This window comes from Anas acuta, chromosome 17, assembly GCF_963932015.1.
Source record: "Anas acuta chromosome 17, bAnaAcu1.1, whole genome shotgun sequence".
Taxonomy (NCBI): domain Eukaryota; kingdom Metazoa; phylum Chordata; class Aves; order Anseriformes; family Anatidae; genus Anas; species Anas acuta.
Window position 1 is genome coordinate 1920953 of NC_088995.1, and position 24848 is coordinate 1945800.

Consider the following 24848-nt stretch of genomic DNA (forward strand, 5'->3'; position numbering starts at 1 on the left):
TTCTGTATGACTGCTGCCTATAATAATAAAAACTGCAGGAAGTTACCCACTGCACTTCTTCATCTATCACATTTTCCTTCCTTTAATGTGTAAAAAGCGGGAGGGAAGGAAAGGCTGAGAGCGTGCAGGGGGGCTGAGAAGTGTGTTTGGGGTGGCTGAGGGCAGCGAGGCATGCAGGCAGGAGCCCTTTGGATGCTGGATCCAAAGTATCAGGAAACAGGGAGCTCGTTGCTTTCCTTGAGGTTGCCAGAGCTAAAGTGACTTTGCTGATCTCAACTGTTATATTCTGTAAGAAGAATTTGTCTGTAAATCACCCCAAATTGTGAGTTCCTCAAGTACCAGGCTGGATACTAACCCATAAATATGGTTTTGTCACCGTTTACTTATTCTCTGTTGCAGCTTTGTATCCAATTTTGCTTAGAAGTGCCAAAAAGACCTCCTTTTTTCTGTCTGAAATGATGGTGAGGCTTTCGGGTTTTTAAACTATGGCAGCAACTGGAAATATTTTGAAGAAGATAGCTGAGTGCAATATGATCTGATTGGGGAGGGAAAAAACAGGATAGGGAGAGCATGTAACTAGACTGTTAATTTGTTTTACAGAACAGATGGTGTTTTGGTTTGAAAAGCTCTAGAACTAGAACATACAGATTCCTATTACAAAATACCTTCACCTACTATTTTTCATAGAGGGGTTCTAAACTTATCACCGCTCAGTCTTTGAATTTCCTCGCAAAATCATCTCAAAACCTTGTCACAGTGGAGATTTTAAGATATTTAATGTGTTTTTCTTTTTAAAAGCTGTATTGTTGTTGTTTCAGCACCATGTTTGAAAGCTTAAAAACCTCAATCCCAGGCTTCTGTTGCAGTGCTGACTCAACAGTAACAGACTGCCCACCATTCACCAGTTCTTTTTATTTATATTTATTATTTGATTTATATTTATTATTTATATATTATTTATATATTTAACTTTTATAATGGCCCAGATTTCTTAAATTTTAAATAAATTAAAATCCCACGGTCTCTTGTAGCGGACAGCTTGTCTAGATATACTAAAGGCATGTTAATTTTTTTTTTTTTTCCTTAGAGAACCTGCCTAAATACCAATGTTTTCCCTCCTTCCAGATCCTGACGTTTGAGACCAAGAACCCGACCGAGCTGGCTGAGCGGTTGCGCTCCGTGTGTGGGAACCAGAGCAATGCTTACGCTCGCCTGCTGGAGTACCGGCTGAACGCCCTGCGCGGACTCTGGAACGCCCAGCGCCAGCTGGCCTTGGAGGAGCAGCACGACCGGGAGAGCTCGGGGGACGAAGAAGCACTGGCCTTGCTCAAGCGTCAAGGCTTGTTACAACAGCCCGAGCAGGCGCCCTTCACTTCCCGGATGGGGCTTCTCCTGGTCTTTCCCCTCATTCAGTCTCAAAGTAGAACAGACCCTTCCCTCTGTAACATAACCGCTGAGGTGCTATTGAATTGCCTTCGAGACTGCCAGCCTTTGAGCTTGACTAAGGAACCAGCTGACTGTCTCAATGGGATAGAGTCTCTGCTGTGCTCCTGGCTGGAAGAAACGTCTGCTTCGGGCCATCAGATTCCATATAAGCAAAAAGAAAATGCTGCTGCTGCCCTAGTTGCCTTGGCTTGTGCAAGGTAAGGAAACTGGATTGAGATGTAGTTGTGGTTGATGTGGATAGGAAGTGTTTGTATTTCAAGGTGGGAATCAAAAATGATGTGACTGCACTGTTGACGTTCTTTTTTGGTTTATGTTAGTGTTTTTCTCTCTAATATTTAAATACTTGTTTGGAAAGGGTAAAACTGGTAAGCTAAGCATTTATTTTTGTGTGTTTTTAGCATATGCAAAAACAGAAGGATCTAGGTTAGAAATGTCTCTTGTGCATATTGCTGCTTCTACTTCAACGATCTCTTCTAGGAATGGTTCCAAATGTTTTTTATCATGGAGGGAAGTTGACTCTCTTTTCCCTTTGCACTGCCCATTAGTCCTGTAGCTTAATGCATCTTTCTTCACATGAAGAAGTAGAAAGCATCGCTGCCAAGATGCAGGACAATTCATTTCAGATTTCACTGTTGCCCTCTGAAACATAGAGGCATTTTTTATTTGGTTGCCAGTGAGTTCAGCTAACGTAGGTTGAACTGTCCTGTGTCCTGTATGGGTTTAGCACAGCATCAGGCAATCTAGGACAAAATCGCCATTACAGCTTTTAATATAGGTTGATCGAAACGGTTTATTGACGTTATTGACATCCTTCTAGATCCTTCTGGTTTTAGGGGATGGGGCCTGGGGAAACAGATAGGACCACAAAATCTAGCCATGTGAAGGTGGGTCTGCAGTCACGAGCTGCCTTTTGCAGATCTTGGCCTTAATGTTTAATATTGCTTAGATTGCATCCTTCTCTGTCAAGTTTAACTCTGCTTTAAGATGTTGAAGTTCTCAGGAGTTGTCACAATTTACTTTAAAAAGCATTTCTTCCAATGAAAAATAGTTTCTATTGTACTTGTTCTAGCAAAGTCAAAGAAATCTACTGCATGTGGCAAACACTTGAGCACTGGCAGCTACCTTACCTGAAAAGCGAAGCACTTGAATGTAGCTCAGATAAATAAGTTGGGTTTGGATTTGGTAAAACAGGATCTTTTTTTTTTTTTTCTTCTCCTAGACATGGGTTTTCAGAAGCTATGGCCTGTTGTGTTCTGGGTGACTCTGTAAAAGACCTACATTTCAGATGCAGCTTTTAAATGAAAGATGATCTTGTATTTCCTTGCAAATCTGCCTTGTGTTGCTTAGAGTTGAAACATCCTAACGTGCTTTGTTACCTGTGAAAGCCCTGCATTTTTCCTTTAAATGTGCATGTTGTGTGTTGGGTACTTTTTGTAAAGGATAAGCCTTCAAAATGAGATGATTGAGATTCCTAGTTGCAATTTTGGGTGCTTCATATTACTAAAAATAAAACAGGATGAATATTGATTTAAATAATGAATAAGGTGCTTTGAAGTATTCAGTGCCATTTTCTTCAAGCTGAGTTTTATCAGTGAAAGCATTAGGCTGAAGATGAAAGTGGGGAAAACACATTTTTGGAGGTGCAGGAGGAGACAATGGCAGTTAGAGTTGAAGAGCCAAGGCTGACCATGTGTGGCAGAAAGCAAAAGGCTGAGCTCAGCAGAGTGCTTGGTAGGGATCTCTTCAATTTATCAGTTGTGCTTCTGGAGAAATCAATTCATAACCAACTATTATATCCAAGGCGCAGTTGAGAACCTTGTATTTAGCTAGGTGATTGTGCCTGGAAATTCAGCCAACCACTTCTTTCAGAAAATCTAACTTCTTCCTAACGTTGATCTTTCAAGTAGAAACTGTAGAACATATTTTTAAACCCCTCTGTATCTCTTTATTTCTACAGAAATGCAGTGTTTTCCTTTATGTTAACATACAGATTCCATAAGTTTCCCCCTCCCCCCAAAAAAATTAATGTTATGAATGAGCAAACACTACAGTTAAGAGTTACAAACTACGTTTGTAAATACCACAGTAAAATTTTAAAGCAGCACATTTTTTAGCAGCAGGATCAGAAATGACTTCTAGTTCGGTTTAGGTTTGTTTTCTCAAGTATCTAGTCCTTGTATACATTTAAATCTATCTTTTCGGAAGGGGAAAAGCTTCCAACTTTGTGTTTGGAAGCAAAGTAATTGGACTCTCAATAATAAACTGATTAGTTTGGTATTTTCTGTTTTATTCAAGAAAGCCATCTCAGAGTGTGTCAGCAGCAGCTCTTATTAATATTTCTGGCTCAGCCCCCGGGAAGACCCACAGATCAGGTCAGAAGATCTGAAAGCAGTTAATCAGCTACAAGAAATATTGAAAGTAGCTGTAGTAGATGCAAACCTGAGGCCTTCTATCATGTGCCTAGGTTGCTTTTACTGCACAAGTTGTTTATGACACAGCTGCTGCTCTCCCTACCTGCATGGGGCTTCATCCTCTTCCAAAAAGCCAGGGTGACTCAGAGGGGCGGTTTGCCAGCATGCTGCCTTTATGATACCCTCTCTTCCTCTTTTCACTTCCTCCACAAAAGGATGAAAATCATCCAGAAAAGAAATGCAAATTAGAAAAGAATCTTGATGAAATATCTCGGATATTCTCTCTTTATGATGCTGGATATTATATTCTGCATAGATGCTGTTGTCTGTGTGCATTCAGTCTTGCTTCAACAGACATCTTTTATTCATGTTTTTCTTATCCTTTTAGAGGGTCGCTGAAAACCTTTGTTCATACAGTGCATCTATTACAGAAACAGACTGATCTAGGATCCTTGCCTGTGGCTGATGTATTATACAGGTTGGTAGTGACTTTTTCTAATTGTAGCACTTTTGCACCAGCTCTGAAAACGTGTAAATGCATTTACGGATTAATGTCTTTAAAAGTGATTAAAAGGCTTTAGGGTTTTTGAAAGCTCTAGGAAAGATTGAAGTTTACTCAGTTGCAGAAGGAAAACATTAGGAAGTAAAAACTAAAAGGATCCACTATTTTTCTAATGAAATATTGATGATTCTTTTAAGCATCTTTTGAACTCTGACAGAGGAAAAATTACGTCTTAAAAAAAAAAAAGTTGTTTTTTAAATAATCTTAACTTCTGATGTGGGTACTTTTTGCCGTCACTGTTCTTTGTGCAAATTATATTTTTGTGCTTTAAGGTTGTTGCTTTTGGAGGGGGGACCTGGATCACCCTCTTGTTTGCTTGGAGGAAAGCATATAGTGTCTTGGGGCTTCGAAGACATGTTACCTGCACCAGATGCTAACACTAGTTCCAGCGGTGAAAATAAAGGTAAATTATTTCGTGTTTGTCAGTATCAGCAGAGGAGGACAAAAATACTTTATGTTGATAATTAATAATAATGTAAGGCTTAAGAATTGAAAAGGAATTCTCCTTTTCTGCTGGAAGTCACATTAAAGCAACTACAGAATGTGTCAAATAACTGGAAGCTGAAGGGCTTAAAAAGGCCCTCGGGAGTGAGAACTGGACATCACAAGAGTGTCCTGAAGCCTGAGATTTAATGAGAGGGGGAGAGCAGCAGTGGCTTGGGCACTTTTTTGAATATACGGACTATGACAACACTGAAGTTTTGAAAACATGGACCTAATGTTTCAGGCATACTAAGTGGTGTACTTTGCTTGGCGTGTCATACCCATTCTTATTAAGCTAATCTAGCTAGATATGTAAATAACTTTTTGTAAATTGATTTACAAATGATTTTTTTCAGATAGAAAAAAGTATCCTTTTTATAGTTTCATATTAAAATGAAGAGGGTAAATCCTAAGTCTGGTGTATTAACATTAGTTACGTTAGTGTAGCTTATCATTTTTTTCAAATACAAGCTCTTAGGGTTCCGAAAAGTGTTACTTTTTCATTGCTGAAGATCAGCTCCCCTTTTGAATTGTCCAGTAGTCAGGTTGGAGCAAAGCTTCAAAAGCTGTAGCTGTGGTGACCCTCTCTGACTTCAGTGGGAATTTTGCAGAGAGGTCAAACTGATTTACGGATATTATCCACTCATTAGTCTTTCAGGACGTGTAATTTATTTGTCCTGTGCAGTATCACTCTATCCAATAGCTATCGCTGGCAAAGCATGTTTATTTTTAGAAGTACAAGATCATTGTTCTTTCCCCCCTTTCCCTGTTCCCCTTTGTTTCTGTTGAATTGGTCTTATATTGTTATTTTTAATGTTTTCCTTTGCATTTCTTTCCCTGAATTAATTCTCAGTTTTTTCTGTTTTGCCTGCTTACTATTTTTGCAATAAATAAGAGACTTCATGAAGCTTTTGAAATATTAGGTCAAGCTCTGATGACATCTCATTAAGTTTAATGCAAGCTGTAGGAAATTACAAATCTGAGTAGGCATTTTAGGCTATCTGCAAATTCAATGAAAACATCCATATCTTGAAGTTCTCTTGCTGCAAGAGTGACTAGATATTTTTTTCTTCCCCTAGATGACCGTTTGTATTATGTGAACTTCAGTAGGTTGGCTGAAATGGTTTATTGACAGCCCTGTTACAAGGCTTTGTCCTGTCTGTCTGTTCTTGATTGTTAATAATTACTACTCTGTGAGTGACAGAGCTGTGGTAGAAATACGTTTTGTTTCAATTTAGCAAAGTTCAGAGGTGGAAGGGGTTGCTGTAGAAGAAGCATGGTGTTGCACGAGAAATTAGATCAAGGCTCAAGATTAAATTACTTCTTCCACGCAAACAGTATGTTAGAGCAGCGGCGGTTGTCCTGAGCTTGTGTAGTCATAAATCTTCTTTCTATTTTATCTTGCTTCTAGTTCTGGGTTCTGAACAATACCTGTTGCAAAACCAGAAGAGAATGATCTTCTGCTCCTTTGTGTCATTTTGAAAGCATTTTAATAGCAAATGCCTAAATTGTTTCATATTTAGGTAAAGGAATTTTCCACTTGACATGAGTTCTGTTGCTTGGTCCTGTGTTCCTGTTTATAGTTGGGTATGCTAGTCTGGTTCCTACAGTACTTACGGTTTTGAATAGTGTGCAGAAGAGCCAGTTTAAACTTATGGCCCAAGCTTCTGTTAAATACATATATATACACATAAAAATATATCTCGTTTATATATAAATCAATATATAAATGTTATATATTTCAGTAATACCAGAAGACTGGTTGTTAACAGTGAAATGAGAGTACAACACAAGAAAAGAAAATTATTCAGAAATAGATGATGCACTGTTTTTTCCATGATTCAAATGAACTACTGTCATTTATTGTCTCAGAAGGGAAGTTGAGTGACTAGTACCCAATTCCTTTTATTTGGCAACACTTGGAAATTTAACTTAGCCTTACAGTGTTTGTGCAAGTTGTGTGCAATCCAGACAGCACTTTAAATGTTGAATGAAAGGTAAAGAAGCTGCAGTAAAAAGAGTAAGTTTTGACTAGGTTATGTTATCTCTTAGAACACTGAATAATAAATTCAATTTAAAATAAAAATGGTTCTGACTAGTCAGTTTTGGCCTGTCTTGGGCATCTGTTGGTTTTCAGTTGCTCTTGTAGCTACAGCAGAAGTGTAATGACCATGGAGAATTTCTAGTTTTGTGTTACATCAAAGGTCTCTGCTCTATTCTTTCTTCCTGATTCAGATGCAGACTTAGGACGCTGTCTTGCAGCAGATGGACTCTATCTTTATACAACTAATTCAGTGGGCAGAGGAATAAGCAAATTGGGATCTGGATTACATGGTACTTTGCGGTAAGTGACAGCATAGTTGAATATTTGCTAGTCTGCAGATCTGCTTGGAAAAAAAGTAAATTCTTATTTTAGTAAACCTTTCTCAGATGTTAAGAGTAACAAGATTAGAGTATATTACATGCTTTCATTAAGAGTTATTTGAATGTTTTGGTCTTATCTGAAAGTCGTCTTGAGTATTTTCTCTAGAATCATAGAATAATGTAGGTTGAAAGGGACCTCTGGAGGCCACGTAGTCTAGCCTTCTGCAAAGAAGTATAGTAGCAGAATAGCTGGGATTTCAAATCTTTATTTTTGAATGTAGATTAAGTCGGTTTATTTTTTGCTGAGAGAGATGCTGCAGACTGTTTTTATGTATAGCTGTAAGATTGCTGGATTTGTAAGTGTGTTTTCTAATTATGTAATTGACTGTATAAATTATTAGTGCAGATTTGACTAACTGTACCTCCTTTATTGCTTAGAAGTCATGAGGCTTCTTATGCTTAAAACCTTTGCAACAGAAATTGCTGACCTAAATTGACTTGAATTTAAGTTCAGTCCAAGTTCAAGAATGTGGTTGTGAATTCTTCTTAGAAGAATGAGCAAACAAACCTGCAGAGTTATAAAGAGTTTTAATGTACTGCTTTTTTTGTCAGTGGTTTTGTGTACTGCCGTAACGAGGAGCTGGAGACTGGGTGGGTTGCTTTTGGCAACAACAAACTTCTTCATCGGCCCGTCTCTTTTGATAATAAGCCTCACTCCCTTTTCCAGGTTGTGGATCAGCATACCCTTCAGGTAAAAGGAACAGCTAGTATGTTCGTTGCAGAGTTAGTGTACGAAAACATTCTTAAGTTATCACAGTCACTTCTAACTCTTAAGTAGTGTTGTGCTTGAAGTTTCTCCTTTCTACTTTGTGAAACTGCCTTTTGTAAACCCCAGTTAAAAAACTGCCTTGTAGAAGTTTTAAGTTATACTAAAGATGCTACTTTCTTTATGCATGTGTGTATGTATATGCATATACATGTATGCACATAGACATTAGCTGTATTATGTTATGGTAGTATTGTAAGAGAGAATATAGTATGATCATATTATAAAACAATAGCAAAAATTGACTTCAACTGAAAACGTATTCTTCCTGAACAGCCGTTATTCAGGTTTTGTTTCTGATTTAATTGTGTTTTGTAGACAAACAACTGTCATCCTTTTTAAAATTGATAGCGTTTTACTTTGTAGTTTGCTTTTTTTGTTTTTCCCTGTTATGGGGGTTTTAAGGATGGATACGCATATTCATGTCCAGTGTATTTCCTGAAATTGTTTGGATTCCCATCCTCTTCCAAAGCTTCAAGTAATGATTCAGAGAAGTCACAGAAAGTAGACAAATTTTTAGTATGAGTGTTTTCCTTTTGGTACTGTGACTATGCTTTCAGTCATTTGAGTGAAAAGAGCTAATCCTTTTATTTTTAGGTATGTCAGATGTTTAGGTGTGCGAGCTGTTTTGTATGCAATAGATCAATTTGGCAAATGTTGCACAGTAGCTCTTCAAAACAAATTCATGTAATGTTATGTCCATTAAAAAGCCTCTCGTGGACTAACTTCATTTGATCTTATGTATCTAAGTATGCTGCTCATATTCAGGAGAACAGACTTCAAAATCAGAACTATTAAGGTGCTCTTTCTGTTTTGTAGGTATGTCAAATAATCCCAATGCCAGTAAATCACTTTCCAGTTGGCAGTACTATGACTACCGTGCATCTTTCTTCAGATGGTACATACTTCTACTGGATTTGGTCTCCTGCAAGCCTCAATGAAAAAACACCGAAAGGCCACTCGGTCTTTATGGACGTTTTTGAACTTATAGTAAGCAAGTTTAGTTGTCTTCTGCGACCCTAAAGTTGGTAGCGTGACTACTGCTTAATTAAATATCAGTATTTTCAAATAAACACAACAGGTCTGGATATTGATATGTAATTTGAATAGCTCTTTGTAATGTGTTTACGAAATAACAGAACAGAAGGTGTATTGTTCAGCTCTATCTTCAGAGGGCATACGACTATCACACTCACAATATGAATTGTCTTGTAATGTAAAACATACTTTATTATAATTAGTAATTAAGTTTTATGCTGAGACAGTAACTCAGTATACTAAGATTTAAAGCGCTGTTTACTGTGGATCTGCTTCATTGTGTTAAAAGCTAGTCAGTTCCTATGAGTTAAAGTACAATTGTTTTGTCTACTCTGCATTTTACAACCTGAAATGTTTTTACATTGTATGGCAGTCACTGATTCTACTGTAAAACCAAATGCAGAATAAGCCTGGAGAAATGTTTCAATAGTTTGAACACTTTTCTCTCAACAGCTCATATGTATATGCTCATATGTATGTAGGTATGTGTATGTATACATCTACATACACTTCTGTGTGTATTTTAATTTGACAATGAATCACCTCAGTCTAAAGATTTATTTAAACAGAAGAGCTTGGAGTAATTCACAAACATCTAGTATTGAAAATTAGAATTACACAGGGCCTTAGCTATGATGGAGTACTTTGGGAGCAATATCTGTACTTGTGCTCAGTCATGGTTGCACAGCTGCTGTACATAGTGGGGTAAGCTGAAAGTGCACAATGAAAGAGCACAATGGAAAATATCTAATTTCATGGAATATCTAAGTTCATGGAAAATATCTAATGCCACGAATCAGATCATCTCTTCATTAAGAGATGTGGTGTAAGAAAATCATCACTTACACTTCTTGGCTGGTAAATGATTTAAGGCCTCTCTTCACAAAAACTTGCCAGTGAAACAACATTAAGCTTACAGAGACTTTAAATATTTTTAAAGTTCAATAAATAAACTTAAAACTATGGCAAGTAGCTCTGTCTTCAAGAGCAGAACAAGTGGAAGATATTCTTCTGAATCATGAAGTCACCAATGAAATATACATCTGTGTAGTTTTCATAACACATTTTTTCCCCCCAATAAATTTGACACGAAGGTTTGTGTTCCTACCCAATACACAATATTGTTCTGGTTTATTGTTCAATTATTCATTGTTAATTGGTCTACAGACTTCACAGAATCATAAAATTGTCTAGGTTGGAAGATCATCAAGTCCAACCTCTGACCTAACACTAACAAGTCCTCCACTAAACCGTATCACTAAGCTCTAAATCTAAACTTTTTTTAAAGATCTCCAGGGATGGTGACTCCACCACTTCCCTGGGCAGCCCATTCCAATGCCTCACAACCCTCTCGGTAAAGAAGTTCTTCCTAATATCCAACCTAAAACACCCCAGGCACACCTTTAGGCTGTTCCCACTTCAGCATCTACATTGTCTACATTCCTACTTCAATGTCTACAAGTATTTTTTCTTTTCTCTATTTAATAGGTAGAAAATGGCATATGTATAGCAAATCCTCTACAAGAACGCATTATATTAATGAGAAAAGAGGGTGAATCTGCAAAGAGTATAAATGAGATGCTTCTCAGTAGGCTATCTAGATACAGAGCTTCCCCATCAGCAACATTGGCTGCTCTCACTGGCTCTACCATCTCCAATACTTTGAAAGAGGACCAAGCAGGTCAGAAGAGATTTTACTGGCTCAGTAATTTTTCATATTTTGTTTCTTAACATATAATCTGTTCTAGTAATTACTAATCTCTCAGGACATGTTAGAAAAACAACAACAAAAAAAGTGCATTTCTTTCCATGATAAGTATTAGAAATACATATGCAGTATTTGGTTAATGTTTGAATTACAGGTTCCTTTGCTAAATTAATCACTGACTGTGGGAAAAGTTTAAGAACAAAGAACTGGAGGAAATGCTTGTATACGTAGCTTCCTTTTTGGTGGCCTATTCAGTTATAGGACGGATTTATGCTTGATCAGATTGGTAATTGCACTTCTGTGTTGCCATTTCAGCTGAGCTTTGAATTGATGTATATAAATGGACTGCAGTTTAGAAAATGAAACTTTCTTCATAAGCAAGTTGACTGTTATAAATTAGAGGTAGCTTTGCTTTTTCAATTAAAATACAGACCTGTTGAAACTACCCAAGTTAATTAGGGAATCATGGATGAACAGTGCTAGCTTTCAGGATGATCTGGAGCTCTAAGATTTTATTCAGTTTCTCCTTAGCTCCTTCTCTTCCTCTTTCATTCACACATACGTCTGAAACTAAATGAGTTTACTTTCTTCAATTTTAAACAATGTTAATTGATTTTAATGAAAATACCTCTACAGGAAATTATATATTCTTACAGGGAAATTGGCAGAGAGTTAGCTTGAAGAGATAATATCAAGACTGTATTTCACTAGTTAACTAGCATGGTGCAGAAGAAGAATCAGCAGTTATTCTTGGCCACTTCTTTAGTCAGTGCTCTGAAAAGTGTGGATCAGCTGTGGCAGGAGCTAGATCGTTATGACTATACATTTCATGTTGAGCAGGAGAACTTAAAATAGTAAATGCGTAGTGTATCTTAAATTGTCTCTTTATGTTTAGAAAAACTCTAGAAAAAGCTCTAAAACTGCTTTCAGTATGTTTATCACCACATAAGTCTTAAAAACAATTTTGTTTAAACTTGTGTTTTAGCCTCATAATTTTCCTGGCTTGCAAACAAGGGGTTGTTACCTTTATTAATTTTTAAGTTGTTCTCTTTAGTTAAATAACCTGTGAAATTGTTTGTATCCTTCTTGGGATTGACACTGTTGTGTGGGATTATGAGGCCACCCCTACACTCATCTTCTGAATGCTGCAAAATACAGTTTATGTGAATTTCCATTTATTTTTTTTTTATTTAGAACTCCAAATATAAATCTTCCTTGTTTGCTGCCTGTTATTGTAAGTTTTTCGGATTATGAAGACATTTATTTTTGTTTGATATTTCAGCTGCTAACACTAGCTGTGGGCTGCCACTGAAGATGTTGAGAAAGACTCCAATATACACATGTGGAACATACTTGGTGATGTTGGTCCCACCCCCAGGTGGATCAGGCAGTTCTGCAACACGTTCACTCTTTGGAGGAACGAGTGCTTTGTCATCTTTAAAAAGTAAGTCAGATACGTTTATGTCAGACTTTAAGTCCTTGCTTTTCCGAAATGCAATAAACTTCTCAGAAATTTATTGGAGACTTTTTTCTGTGTAGTTCTTGCATCGAGCTTGGTGTTCAATATCTCAGACGGGCAGTTCACAAGCCGAGCAGATCTCATTGATGCTGCAGGAAGTTCGCTTGGACGTGGTGCTCTAGTACCAGGACTTGGTAAGAAGATGATCTGTTTTTAGGAACTAGACATATCCAATCCTTAAGCTAGTTGGATTTCAATTTACAGTAATAGATTTTGCAGAGGGCAAGGTTTTGTGACTGTAGTAAAATTTTGTAAACTTCACGTTTTTGAAAGTTCAGAATTCCCTGAGGAAATTTCCAGTGTTTTGCTTTGCAGTTTCAGCTGCATACAATCTCCAGAAAAATGTTAACTGTAGCAGAAAAGAATCTTAAGCAGGTACAAGAAAAAAGGATGTGTATTTACTTCATTTCTTTCTTAAGATTTCCCTTTGTTTTGTTCCAATGTTTTTCATTCTGATGCATTATTATTAAATTATTGTGACACAGAATTTTTAAAGCTTATTAATTAGATTTATATCTGCTATAAAAATACTTCAGTATTTTTTTATATTCTGAAGTTTGCTGTGCAAAATATTTTCCATAGGTGCCTGTTATGATACTATGAATAACATGATATGGACGTGCTCTAATGATTACATCGATCAGTGGTGTAATCCTGGGAACCAGGCATTCCACTGTGTCTGTCAGAGGCTGGGAGTTAGCCATATCATTACAGAGCCCAAAGGTGAGGCAAACGTACAAGTCAGCATTCTGTGTAAAGTGGAAGTGAAACGTGATTATCGTAGAATAAATATACAGAAACTACCTTCTGAGAATGTCTATTAAAAATTGGTCTTAACCTTGCAAATTTCCTTGATCACTGTTCCTTGGTCATTGCTTTAATAAACTTTAAAAAAAAAAAAAAAGTTTGGAAGTTTCCAGATTATTGTTGCCTTTGGCACATTAAAAAATGATGCATGTAATTTTCTTTTGTTTATAATGTGGGTGGGAGTCCTGAAGTTAGAGATGAGGATGATATAACGCATTTTAGAAGCAAATTCTAATCCTATAGCCTGTTTGTAGACGGTTTTTAAACTGCTTTTCTTCTTCTAGGGGATGCAACAACCACAAATGAGGTTATTAACCAATTACTGCACCATGTTGGTGCCATGTGTATCCACCAACTCAACCTGCTTGCAGCCAGCAACAATCTCCCCATAACAAACTTTTTGGGGAAGCAGCATCCAATCGAAGCACATCATCTCAGCAGTATCTGTGACATTATGGAGAAAGCTATGGTGAATGGAGATACTTGTATAATTCGCTGCATCCTTGTTGTCTTTCAGGTACGAGAACATCTCCCCAACCCCATCCAATTGCATCCAATTTAACGTAGATTAACCTAGCAGTCGCTTTGTATTATCTTAAACACCCCCCAGAGAGTGCTAGTTTAAACATAACTGCCAAGTTTACAGTTAAAGGTGGAATACAGCTAAGTTACATATTTACTTCTTAATTTCTTTCTTCTGCCAGGAAACGGAAGAAGAAAAATAGTTTGTCTGGTTGCTAAAGTACTGAGTTTTGGGAATCAAAATTACATTTCTGACTGAGATTTTTAGTGACCTAGGCAAATAGTTTGGGAAACTACAGAAAATGAGAACTTGAATGCTGTTTGCATGGTTTTTACTAATGTGTTTAATTTTTCTTAGGTGGTTTTTAAATTCTTCTTCAGCCCCCAAACTGAAAGAAACAGAGATATTGTTAGAAGGTCGGGCCTTTTACTTTGGCAGTTGTTGATGGCACCGAGAGACCAGATTTGCTCTGAAATTCAGAAGGAGGTTTGCCTAGCTATTAGGTAAATATTTTTGTCAAATAGTATTACAACAGATAAACTTTCAAGTTGTAATCAGTGGTTATATTTTTTATATAATAAAATTTAGATTAATTCAGTGTGATTAAAATTATTTCAGTCTATATTTGTGGAAGAAGGCAAATGCAGTATGTTTGCACTGATGACAGTCAAATAAGAGATCAATTACTTTCTTGACATACTTCTTTTAATTTGTTCCTTTTTGTTGAATATCTTTAGAATGCTTTTTTTCAATGCTTATTCAAAACCAGTAAAAATTGTGATTGTATATCACGAAAATGAGATAATGTAAATCTCAAGGACAGGGGTTGGTATTTCAAATGTCCCAAGCACGAATATAATCTGTTTTCAAGTGGGAAGCTGACCAGAGGTCAAGAACTAAATCTTCTGAATATTAACCTGCTTGAGTTCTGTTTTTTTTTTCTTCCCTGGGGTATGAATCATGGCATTCCAAATTTCTGTGGCTTTATGCAACTATGTGAATGAGTGAAGAAGAATAATAGTACATCTTTGGTATCATTATGTAGCTTTTTTTAGGGTCTTCCTTTTTGGGTGTGGGAAGTATATTGCATCAGCTGTATGGACAGCAGCTGCATTTTTGTTGGTTAATCCTGTATCTTCCAAAGACTGACTGATACAAAATCAGAAGTGTGGAGTAGGTAATATCTATCTTCCTCCTGTCTTCTGACTGTGGGATTCAGATACCAATAGAAATCTCATACATAGTTTGCAGTGCATGATAACTCTTCCTGGTGTTTGAATCACAAATTGGTCAGCATGAGCCAGAGGGTGGAGAGCTGCAATAACTTTTACTCTCAGTACGAAGCTGAAAAGAATACCAGTTTCCTTCTCTATAAAAGAAATACTTTTAAAAGGGTGTGGGGAAAGGGGGAAATTGTAGAAAGAAGAAAGCCTGCATAATAGTTTCAACACTTCAGACTGCTGCAAAGTACTCCAGATAAGCTGTGATTTTTCTACCTTGATGTGGTAATTCATCACAAGTGAGAGGGGTAAAACATCTCCCCAAAGAGCATTCAAACACAGCTGTGTTGTTCCTGAGGTGCTAGATCTAGGATTTTCTGCTTAGTTTTCATTTAAACTTACACCTAAAGACTGGCTCCTTATGTAAAACTTAACAGTAGTGACTTCCTTATTACTGGTTGTTGTATTTTCTATTGCTCTCTTGTCCCATCACCAGAGTTGTTTGACTCACTTTCTAAGCCAGCATCCATTTTTTCTGACATCTCTGTTCATTGAAAAATGTTTGTGCTGTCATATAGACAAATTATTAATGTGGAGTTTCTCAGAAGGAAGCAATTAGCTCTTGGAGAAGCTTTTGGACCTAAACAATAAAACATAGTTGATTACCAGAATTTCTGAGAGAAAGCAGGTGCTTATTTCATGACACTTCATGTATTTCTAAGCTGGAAGAAGCTGTTGCCTAGTAATTCTAAATGGTACAGCAGATACTGAGCTGGGAGTCTGTGATGCTATTTGCACAAGTCTGAGGTCTTGTTCACTCTTAGGTACATTAAATAATACTACTTACTTTTGTTTTTTCTTTAGCTCTGGTTTAAATATCCTGTATCCTGGAGAAGCAGAAATCAATAATTTATTGAAATTGGTCTTAACTGAAGGTGAGAATTTCTAATTGAAAATAAAGTATGAAAATCCTTCTCCTTTGGAGGAAGGCCAGTCCAGAATATTGAGTACAATCCGTAAATCCAGCCTGTCCTTGAAAAAATTGTGGAAAGCTTCAAAACCTGAAGCTGCCTTTTAAATGGCTACATGGACAAGTGCATGTTAGTTGTAGGAAGTGAAATTTCTCATGCAAGGAAGCTCTTTGAAATTTAAAAGGATTAAAGCTTTCTTCTGTCAGTATTAATGATTTTTCTGGCCTAGCTTATATTTTAGAACACCTGGTTAGCAGTTAATGATACCTGGCAATTCTACAGTAACCAGAAGTAATTTTAGTCCTCAGTGAAAAGAGTAAGAATCTGCTTATGTTCATTGTGAAATGGTTGTCTGGACACAGAAGCAGTTAATGTGTGGTAATTTGTTACCTCATAGCAACACGTTCAGGCATCAACATCTTTGGGATTTAAAATAGTACTATGCACAGTAAGCTTTAATAGTCTATAATATCAACAGGGGATTGGGTTACACTGTAAAGAGAGCTATTTCTGAGAAGAAGCATGCATTCAGCATGATATTTGAGGAAATAGAAATAAATAAACTCTGTAAAGTTCTGTTCTGCAAAAGTTTTCTGCATTCTGTTTTAGGAGAGAGAAATAGTGGTCTCTCTCAACTTCGCGATGTTATCCTGACTAATTTAGCTGAACAGCTTCAGAACAACAGATTTGGAAGTGAAGATGATGATCATTATAGGTAAAATGAAACAATATGCTTCCTTCCCCCCTTGTTTTATACACTGTATGTTTTTGTTACTTGTTTTAGATAAACTAGGAATAAAATTCTGCTGAATTTGCTTGTTATCTTAAGAGCAGCGTGACCTCAAATACTATCTTTGTGTCTGTAGTGGGTAGGAGTTCATTAGAACGAGAGAGAGAGAGGTTTGAGGTTTTAGGGTAAACTTTGGAAACTTCCGTGTGTGAACCTAGGTTTGGATTCCTTGATGTTTACCATGCATGTAGTAAATGTAGGTGATAATTCATAAGAACGACATCATGGTACTGCTTTCCATATCACTGTTAGGTCACTTTTCAGCAGTAAAACTCTCAACCTCTAGTACCTCAAGTTGGGACAAGTCTTTTATAGGAATTGTTGACAGTGTAATTGTAATTGTAACAGTGCAGGGCAGAGTCGATAATGTTCTTTTACATTGGCATTAAGCGTTTTGGGCTTGGTTTCCTTTGTGTCTGAATCTCTGAAATTGAACAGATGTCTTTTTTAGTTTAACATGATTTATGATCAGGATTCCAGAGACTTTTGAAATGAGCTATAGAAAATATACAATGATCAGCTTATTAATATTTTTGCATCTTTCCTGCATTTTTAAAGACTAAATGATGAGCTGTTGCACTACATTCTCAAGATTGTTGTCCGAGAATCTTGTGTCTTAATCACCAAGTGCCAAACTGTATCTAAAGATGATTTTCAAAGGCTTCTTTCAACTGTGCCTGTAAGTAAGATGTGTTTTGATTTAAAAATAAAAAATCGCACTTGGCTTCTTTTCCTCCTCAAATCCATCATCTTTACTGAGTATATAAAGGTGTAACTTTCATAGTTATGTGTCTTAACAAACACGGTTTAAGAATGTATTTTGTTTATCCTATGCAGAGAAGGAAGAAACCATTTCTTATGGCAAAGTAAATTGTTCAGTAATGCTAAAACTGGTTTACGTATGGGCATGTTTTCCTGTTGCTTCAGTAGCTTTCTCAGTTTAAAGAAATTTTGTCTCTCAATCTTCAAAGCTTCACAACTTGAAAATAAATTCTGTTGTTTTGAATAATGGTTCACGCAAGCAGAAAGACTTTTATTTTATAGGTGAAAAATGAATGGAAGTTGATTTATTTTTTTAATGCATACTATACATACATATTTTCAGGGGGATCAGCTCCCTGATTTGGTTGCTTGCAAAGCCAAGGGAGCTTGCAATCAAATTTGGGGTGGGACAAGAAGTCATGGCCTATACAGCAGCAGGTTGGGAAGAGTAGTAGCAAGGAACCATCACCCTCAGCAATGTGAACAAAATTTAGCTGTATAGTAGCATTGAAGTTATGGTACTTGAGTATAACTATAATGACACTATGTATTACTACTAATTAGCATTACTACTAATACTATGTATTTAACTACAATGTTAATCCTTTATATGCTTTGCATGCTATCTCACAACGTTCAATATTTTGCAGCTAGTTTATTTTATTTCATATGAATTAAAAAGCTTGTTGTAAATCAGCAGAAAAACAACTGTGCAAAGGAAATAGCATTTTGGTTTTGCTTGTCCTTTTCCTATCCTTTTTTTTTCCTCTTTCCTATTTCTAAGTAAAAGGATTGCCTGCATCAAGATCAATTAAAGTGTTTAGATAATGTACAGTGTACTTATTTATGTTAAAGGCTGCATCTTCATGCTTGCGGTATCTGATGGCTGTACAGAACCACCTCCTCAGTAACACTATTTTGATTAAACCTGATGAAAATGATGACAGTGACAGCTCCTTGCAGGGAGAGACATTGAAGGTACAGGTAAACACCAAGTTTTATTCCAGCATGGCTCTCTACAGTCAATGTTCCTCTGACACCTCTTGTTTCTGTTATGCATTCCTAAGCTGTTTTGTCATTTCTTTTACTCTTGGTATAGTTAAATTACTGTAGGCATTTTTTTTCCTGTTCTTCAGCTAAGGCCTGCAGTTCTATGTTTGAAATTCCAGCTTGAGCTCTGTAATGCTAGTGAGAGCAAATACTTCATTTCCTTAATTTATGTATCATTAGGTTAAAAATGCATTTTAATAGATATGTGCTAGTCAGGAAATTCATATGCCAGGAATCATTTCTAAACATGTTACCCACACATCTTGCTTTCTCCCCATCATCATTATGCAACTTGAAGAAGTATTTTTCAGGTTTACGTTTAAAAGGGTTTTCTTGCTTCCCTTACCTGGCTTCTGACTTTTTCATAATTTTAATTGTAAAGTTTATGCAGAACCATGTTTTGTCTCTATGTAAACCATCATCCATCAGTGTTTGTGGCAAAGAGACTGTTAGAAGACAAGGTTTGGTTTCTTTGATATACGGTTTGTTAAAATACTGCCGTTTCATATTACTGCTGGAATAGTCTTGAACTCACAGAAGCCAGGTTTGTCCTATTGTGCAGACTGTCTTATAGTGGTTTTTGTAACAGTAATTCCTCTGTAAAAGCATTGACTTCTGAATTTTTGGTATTGTTTGTTGAGCTGGTTTTGTCTTGCTACTCTTTGAGACTGTGTTTTTGTAATTCATAGCAGTTGAAAGTTATTTGTTTGGGCTCATTGAATAAATGCTAAATATTGTAGTACTTTTCTTGTTTCACTATTCACCCATGTTTTCATTGTTCAGCTTCTCTCTCTACAGTGATCCTCATACCTGCTAGGACATTCTGTCACCAATGCTGTACCTTGGCTGGCTAACAGCTCTCTTTCCTATGCTGGACTTGGGGATTCCTTCCCTCTAGAAACTGGATGTGCATCCTGTAACATGCACCTAGTTTCTCCCAGCACTTTGGGGCTTAGCATTAATCAAATTTAAGTCTTGGATGAATCTACTGCTGCAGGCCTGCCAGGTCACATTATCATTGTTTTAATTTGGAAATCCATCATTTTGTTCAGTCGTTTTTTTCTATTCTCTAAGAATTTAAGTATCTTAACTCTTCTTGTACATAGGAGCTAAAGACCAGCATTTTGTCTCTTGCTACGCAAATTCTGACGGGATGTGATGAAGTCTTAGAAATGCTGCAGCAAGTCACTACAGCACTAATTAACAGTGACATTGCTGATAGAGAGCAAAGGTAAGACAAGCTAACTTGAAAACAGTAAGTTGCTGGGTTTTGTGCACGTGCATTTAGCATTACGAATTTAGCATAGAATTTAGCATTGTTACAACTTCATACTTGAGCTTTGAACGTATAGGAACTGTTTGTTAGTAAAGCATTTGCTTAGCACTTATGTTTTGAAGAATTTAGAATCAGACTCTCCATGTTGGTACTGCCAGCTTACTAGATTGTTGTAGAAACTCTTCAAATTTGTAAGTTTTCAGTCATAAACACCATTGTCATTGAGCAGGTTAACTGGAAACTAATTTGTCAGCTGAGAATATTCCTATAAGCTAGGGCAATTTCAAATTTCTCTTTTTAAATTTGTTTGCGTTCCTAGTAGCTGAACATGGTTTTTTTTATTAATTGACAACAAAAGTTCTATGAGATTTTTTTCAGATGGGTTTCATGCTCAAATATCATTTTGCAGATGGAGATTCTTTTACACTACCTTGAGCTACATGTGCTAGGAACTTAGTATACATACTGAACAAATATTTGTTTGATGTGGACTTTCATCCCATCCACATGGGACTTTATCATTTGCTGAGTAATTATTAAACTCTTCATTTACCATTTTCTGCTCTGTCATTGTTTAATAAGAAATGACAGCAAAAACGGGGTTGCTAATACTTGAGAGAAGCTACTGTCTTCAAGATAAAAGTTTTTTTGTTTTTTGTTTTTTTTTTTAAGTATAAAGTAAACGTTTCCTATTAATTTTGAATTACTTGCTTGTACAGTTACAATGTTAAACAGATTACTAAGAATAGTAGAGATACTATATAGTATGAGAAAAGTTGTTACTATGTAAACCTTGATTTTTACAGATTAAAAGGCCTGGAACAAATTACAAAGGCTACTATGCTTGGTCATCTGCTTCCTGTCCTTCTGACATCTCTGATGCATCCAAATCTGCAAACTTTAACTATGGCTGATGCCTTGATGCCTCAGCTGGTGCAGCTGGTTCTTTACACAAGTCAGGTATGGCCTTTGTGTCAGCAATGGCACGCAATATCTCTTTTCCATTGTAGGCATTCTAAAATGCTGTAGATCTTGGTCAACTTTCTGCAGTAAGTGATGCACGGGTCATAGTTTGAGAATTGCTCAGCAGTGCCAAAAGCACTAGTAGCTGTTGTACCAAGTAATCGTTAATTGCCAATAACAGTGTACAGCATAATTCTTAATGTTTCAGTAACTCAATCCTAAAATAGTTTGCAACTTGTACGTTTCTAACATTGTATGTTTTGTCCCACAGACTGCACTGCTGCTTAAAACTCAGTCTCCAGTTTTCTCAGAACTAAACAGTTCACCCAGTGGTGTGTCAGAACAGAAAGGGAAGTTGTTACCTGATGAGAGGTGACTCTTTTTTTCACATTTGGGTCTGTTCACAGAGTAACATTAAGTGTTATATTGATTTGACCATTGTTGTGGAATAAATCTTAAAGCAGCGTTCTTAAAAATTAAAAAAAAAAACCTTTATTATTATATAAGGCTGTCTGAGAGAGAGAAGTCATTATTTATAAAAGGTGGTCCATTCTAAAATTGTTTTGCATATGGAATTAAGTGTTTGATCTCTTCAAGGTATTTCCACAGGGCTTGGTTTATTTTGTCTTTTCCTTTACCTCAAGCTTGAAGTGTTAATTCTAGATGCTCTTCTTAGAAGAAATTAAACTAAGGAAAACCATCATGAGAAGATGTAAATTACCCTAGGGTCATGAGATACAGTATTAAAATAATATTGGAAAGATATTAAGTAATTTAATTTACATAGAGTAATATAACAATTTTAAGTTCTGCATTAAAATCTTGTGTCTCAAATCAAGGCTGAGCGGTTTCTGCTTAGAAATAGAAAAGCTCAGCTAAATTAAATAAAACATGCTCATCATATCTATTTGCAGTATTGCAGAATCTGTAGTATTGAACAACTTGTGATTACATATAATATGTGTGAAAACTCTGAAGAGTTTATTTTCGTTCCTCTCCCAAATTATAAGCTTCAGTGGAATAATAAGCATATTGTTTTATGACAATGTAATCAGTTTTGAGTGTTGTCCTCGTAGGATTTTTTTAGCATTTCCAATCATATGTTTGAACCCTTATATAATACTATTTACTCTATTTACTCTTTTTTTAATGGCACATTTAATTTGTTTACCATAATTTGGGAATTTGCAAGTGTAGGGAAAAGTTCAGATTTGACAAGTTCGAGATTGGCATAGTTGTCTGTGTTAGAGAGAGTTCATGCTGTTTAAATTCTGCATGTTCCCTCAGTACAGCAGAGTCACTACTCTGTGCCTCTGTGTATCAATACTTGGAGGTGTTTATAAGTACTTTATAATTTGATGTTTGAAATTCTGTGTGTTGAATTTCAGAAACTGATTTTTTGCTGTTATTTCAGAATGCTGGAAGAGAAGGAAGAACCAGGTTTTCTTACAGGCTTGAAGATCCCTGCTCCCTGGGCTGCTGGGAAGACTGTAGAAACAGTTCATCCTGTCAGGGATAACTATAAGTTTAAAGAAACTGTACATATTCCAGGAGCCCGCTGTTTATATCTTAGATTTGACAACAGATGCTCTTCACAATATGATTATGACAAGGTAAGCCAGGGCCGATTCAGAAATTCCTTCTTTCATATATATTTTTGTGAGCAGCACTTCTCATTTTCATCTTTTCTGCCCCTTGGCTTTCTTGGCACCTTACTGCCAGCGGTCAGGGTAACTAGGGAGGTTTTAATTGATAAGATATTAGTGTGCACTAATGTTACGGTCTACTTACTTCAAGGTTGTAAAGTACACAATGCAGAGAGGTTATTTCTTGCATTGTACAAGTGTGAATAACTTTTCAAAGGAGTCCTTGAGTTCTCAGCACAAAGAAGATTAGACTTAGCTCAGTGATAGAAAATGTACAACTTGTTGACATGAAAAGGCAGGGAAGTGAAGATAGACAATTCTTGTTTCATTTCTATTATTCTTGGAGAAACAATCCAAAAATAGTATGTGCCTAATTCCTCTGGTATGTTGTTTCAGAAAATAATATCTAGTGGTTGTTTCACTGTTTAAAACCTATCAATAGCGTGGATCTTTTTGTTAAGAGTTAGCCTCTATAATTATAAAAGTTTTGGCCACAGATATCAGAAGTAGTGGTAGTTACTAAATAGATAAAATATTGAAACACCTGCTAGCTCCAGAGGTGTGGGCTTTTTGTTTTTCTCCATAAACTCATAACTCTTCCACTCTTCTAAGGTCATTTTGTAATGGCTCAGATTCTCAAAGTTTGATTTCCTTATTATTGCTGTTGATAATGTTTTGTTATTTCTCAAATTTTAATCTAGCTGCCTGCTTTGTAGATCAGCAGTTTGTTTAAACTGGGCAGAACTAGAAAGGTTACTTTTTTAGATTAATAAATAGCTTGTTTACATGGATTAATAGGAACAACTACCTTCAATTTCAAGAACACAGCTAATAGCACCCATTTTTCTTTGTATAATCAGGGAGCTATTTGTACTGCTTATTAATTGTTGCCATATATTCCTCAACATTATAGAGCAAGTCCTGTGATACTGACTGTCATTAACATCACTCACTACTAGTTAAGCTCCTCCAGAAATCTTTGGGTCTTACTGTGTTCCTAGTGAAGTCAGTGATAAAATACCAACTTCAATGGGAGCAGGATCAATCCCTTTATTTTTAGGGGCAGTATGTTCTAGTTAGCTCAGCATGAGGACTGGAAGTTAGGATTTCTCCTGATTTTTCTGCTCCCAGTTATGCTGCTGACTTGCTATGTGACCTTGGGGGCAAGTCATTGAACTTCCTCTCTGCCTCAGTTTCCCCATCTGTAAAATGGGGATAATAATACTTGCCAACTCACCTCACAGGGCTCTTGTGAGGATTTGTTAATGTAGATAAAGCGCTTTGAAAATATGAAGCGCGGTGTAAGTGCTAAGTATTATTATTATTATTAGATTTTCTTGTTTTTCTCTTACAGTCTAACAGTGTATTTTATGTTTTGAAGTTGGTGATCTATGCTGGTCCTAACACAAACAGTAGGAAGGTTGCTGAGTATGGAGGCAATACACTGGGATATGGCAGCCGTAGTGTCTTAGGAACTGGTTGGCCGAAAGACTTAGTAAAGGTACAGTATTATAATCCAACAATATTTCACATAGAAAAATCCTCTTTGGAAATCCTGTCAAGTCTGTTTTAAACCTTAGAGCAATGAAGTCCAAGCTTTTAAGTGTGTGGTTATCCGTGATGAGATTGCTTCTTAAGTGGGCTGTTATGTCCTTGGGGAACAACTTTTAACTTACCCGTAATTATGTGTGATTCTTCTCTTTGAGTTTACCTTGTTTTGTTACCTCTTACTGGAATTCACTAGTGGTGTGTTCCAAGTCCTGGAATCTCTAATGGTATTACTGTTCTCATAAGTATATCTTCCTAGGAGGAATTTTTGCCCTGTCTGAGGCTGTGCATATTTTCTTAAGGCCCATGGGCATGATTGCATTTTTTTTTTCTGATAATAGCCCACAAATATAACAAGTTGTAAATATAGCAACTCTATGACCATTTGTGTAGTGTTTTAAAATTATATTGGATACTTTTTCAGTAAACCTAAGATGGAAAAATATCTCAAACTTGTCAAAACTTCATTATTTCTAGAATTTTGCACTGTTTCCTCAGAGTGCGTTCAGTGTTTTTGATTGTGTTTGTGCTGCTACGTTGTCCCATGCTAAATCTGAGCTTGTATACATAACAAAACATAATGCCAAAAAGAAGAATAAGAAGTAATGAACTGGAAGGCAACTGCAGACAAGCACTACATTGTTAGTAATTAATGGAATTTTGGTGAATTTTCAGACCTAGATTTCATATTGTTCATTTAGCAAAATCTTCTATTAGCGCATTGGTGTTCATCTTGAAGAGCTTGTCTGCCTTCCTGCCTTGATTATTGCCTGGTCTTTGCAGACAAATAAAGGAAGTGTTTTGATGAAAATTAAGGCCACGTAATGTGGGTTGACTTGGTAAATTCTGCTTGTGACTCTACGACCTTTTTGTTGTTTCGCTGTAATTAGCCAGCAGCAAAGTTAAAATATGTTTGTCCACTAAAAGATACTCTT

General features: G+C 36.4%; 1 protein-coding gene across 4 annotated transcripts in view; it reads left to right on the forward strand.

Moving 5' to 3' along the window:
- The window catches only part of HECTD4 (HECT domain E3 ubiquitin protein ligase 4), a 70443-nt gene that overhangs the window by 9570 nt on the left and 36025 nt on the right, over positions 1–24848 (forward strand). Inside the window, exons 2-22 of one of the 4 annotated variants that reach the window (XM_068701382.1) lie at positions 1126–1643; positions 4246–4335; positions 4692–4822; positions 7138–7246; positions 7879–8017; positions 8912–9082; positions 10619–10811; positions 12121–12282; positions 12378–12491; positions 12940–13080; positions 13449–13681; positions 14045–14190; positions 15772–15842; positions 16488–16593; positions 17227–17347; positions 18286–18414; positions 19587–19711; positions 20563–20716; positions 20991–21091; positions 22134–22332; positions 23720–23866. In XM_068701382.1, coding sequence (XP_068557483.1) covers positions 1126–1643; positions 4246–4335; positions 4692–4822; positions 7138–7246; positions 7879–8017; positions 8912–9082; positions 10619–10811; positions 12121–12282; positions 12378–12491; positions 12940–13080; positions 13449–13681; positions 14045–14190; positions 15772–15842; positions 16488–16593; positions 17227–17347; positions 18286–18414; positions 19587–19711; positions 20563–20716; positions 20991–21091; positions 22134–22332; positions 23720–23866 — 3300 coding nt within the window. The remainder of the gene's footprint in view (positions 1–1125; positions 1644–4245; positions 4336–4691; positions 4823–7137; positions 7247–7878; positions 8018–8911; positions 9083–10618; positions 10812–12120; positions 12283–12377; positions 12492–12939; positions 13081–13448; positions 13682–14044; positions 14191–15771; positions 15843–16487; positions 16594–17226; positions 17348–18285; positions 18415–19586; positions 19712–20562; positions 20717–20990; positions 21092–22133; positions 22333–23719; positions 23867–24848) is intronic. The other 3 variants (XM_068701384.1, XM_068701383.1, XM_068701385.1) reach the window with 3 other exon arrangements.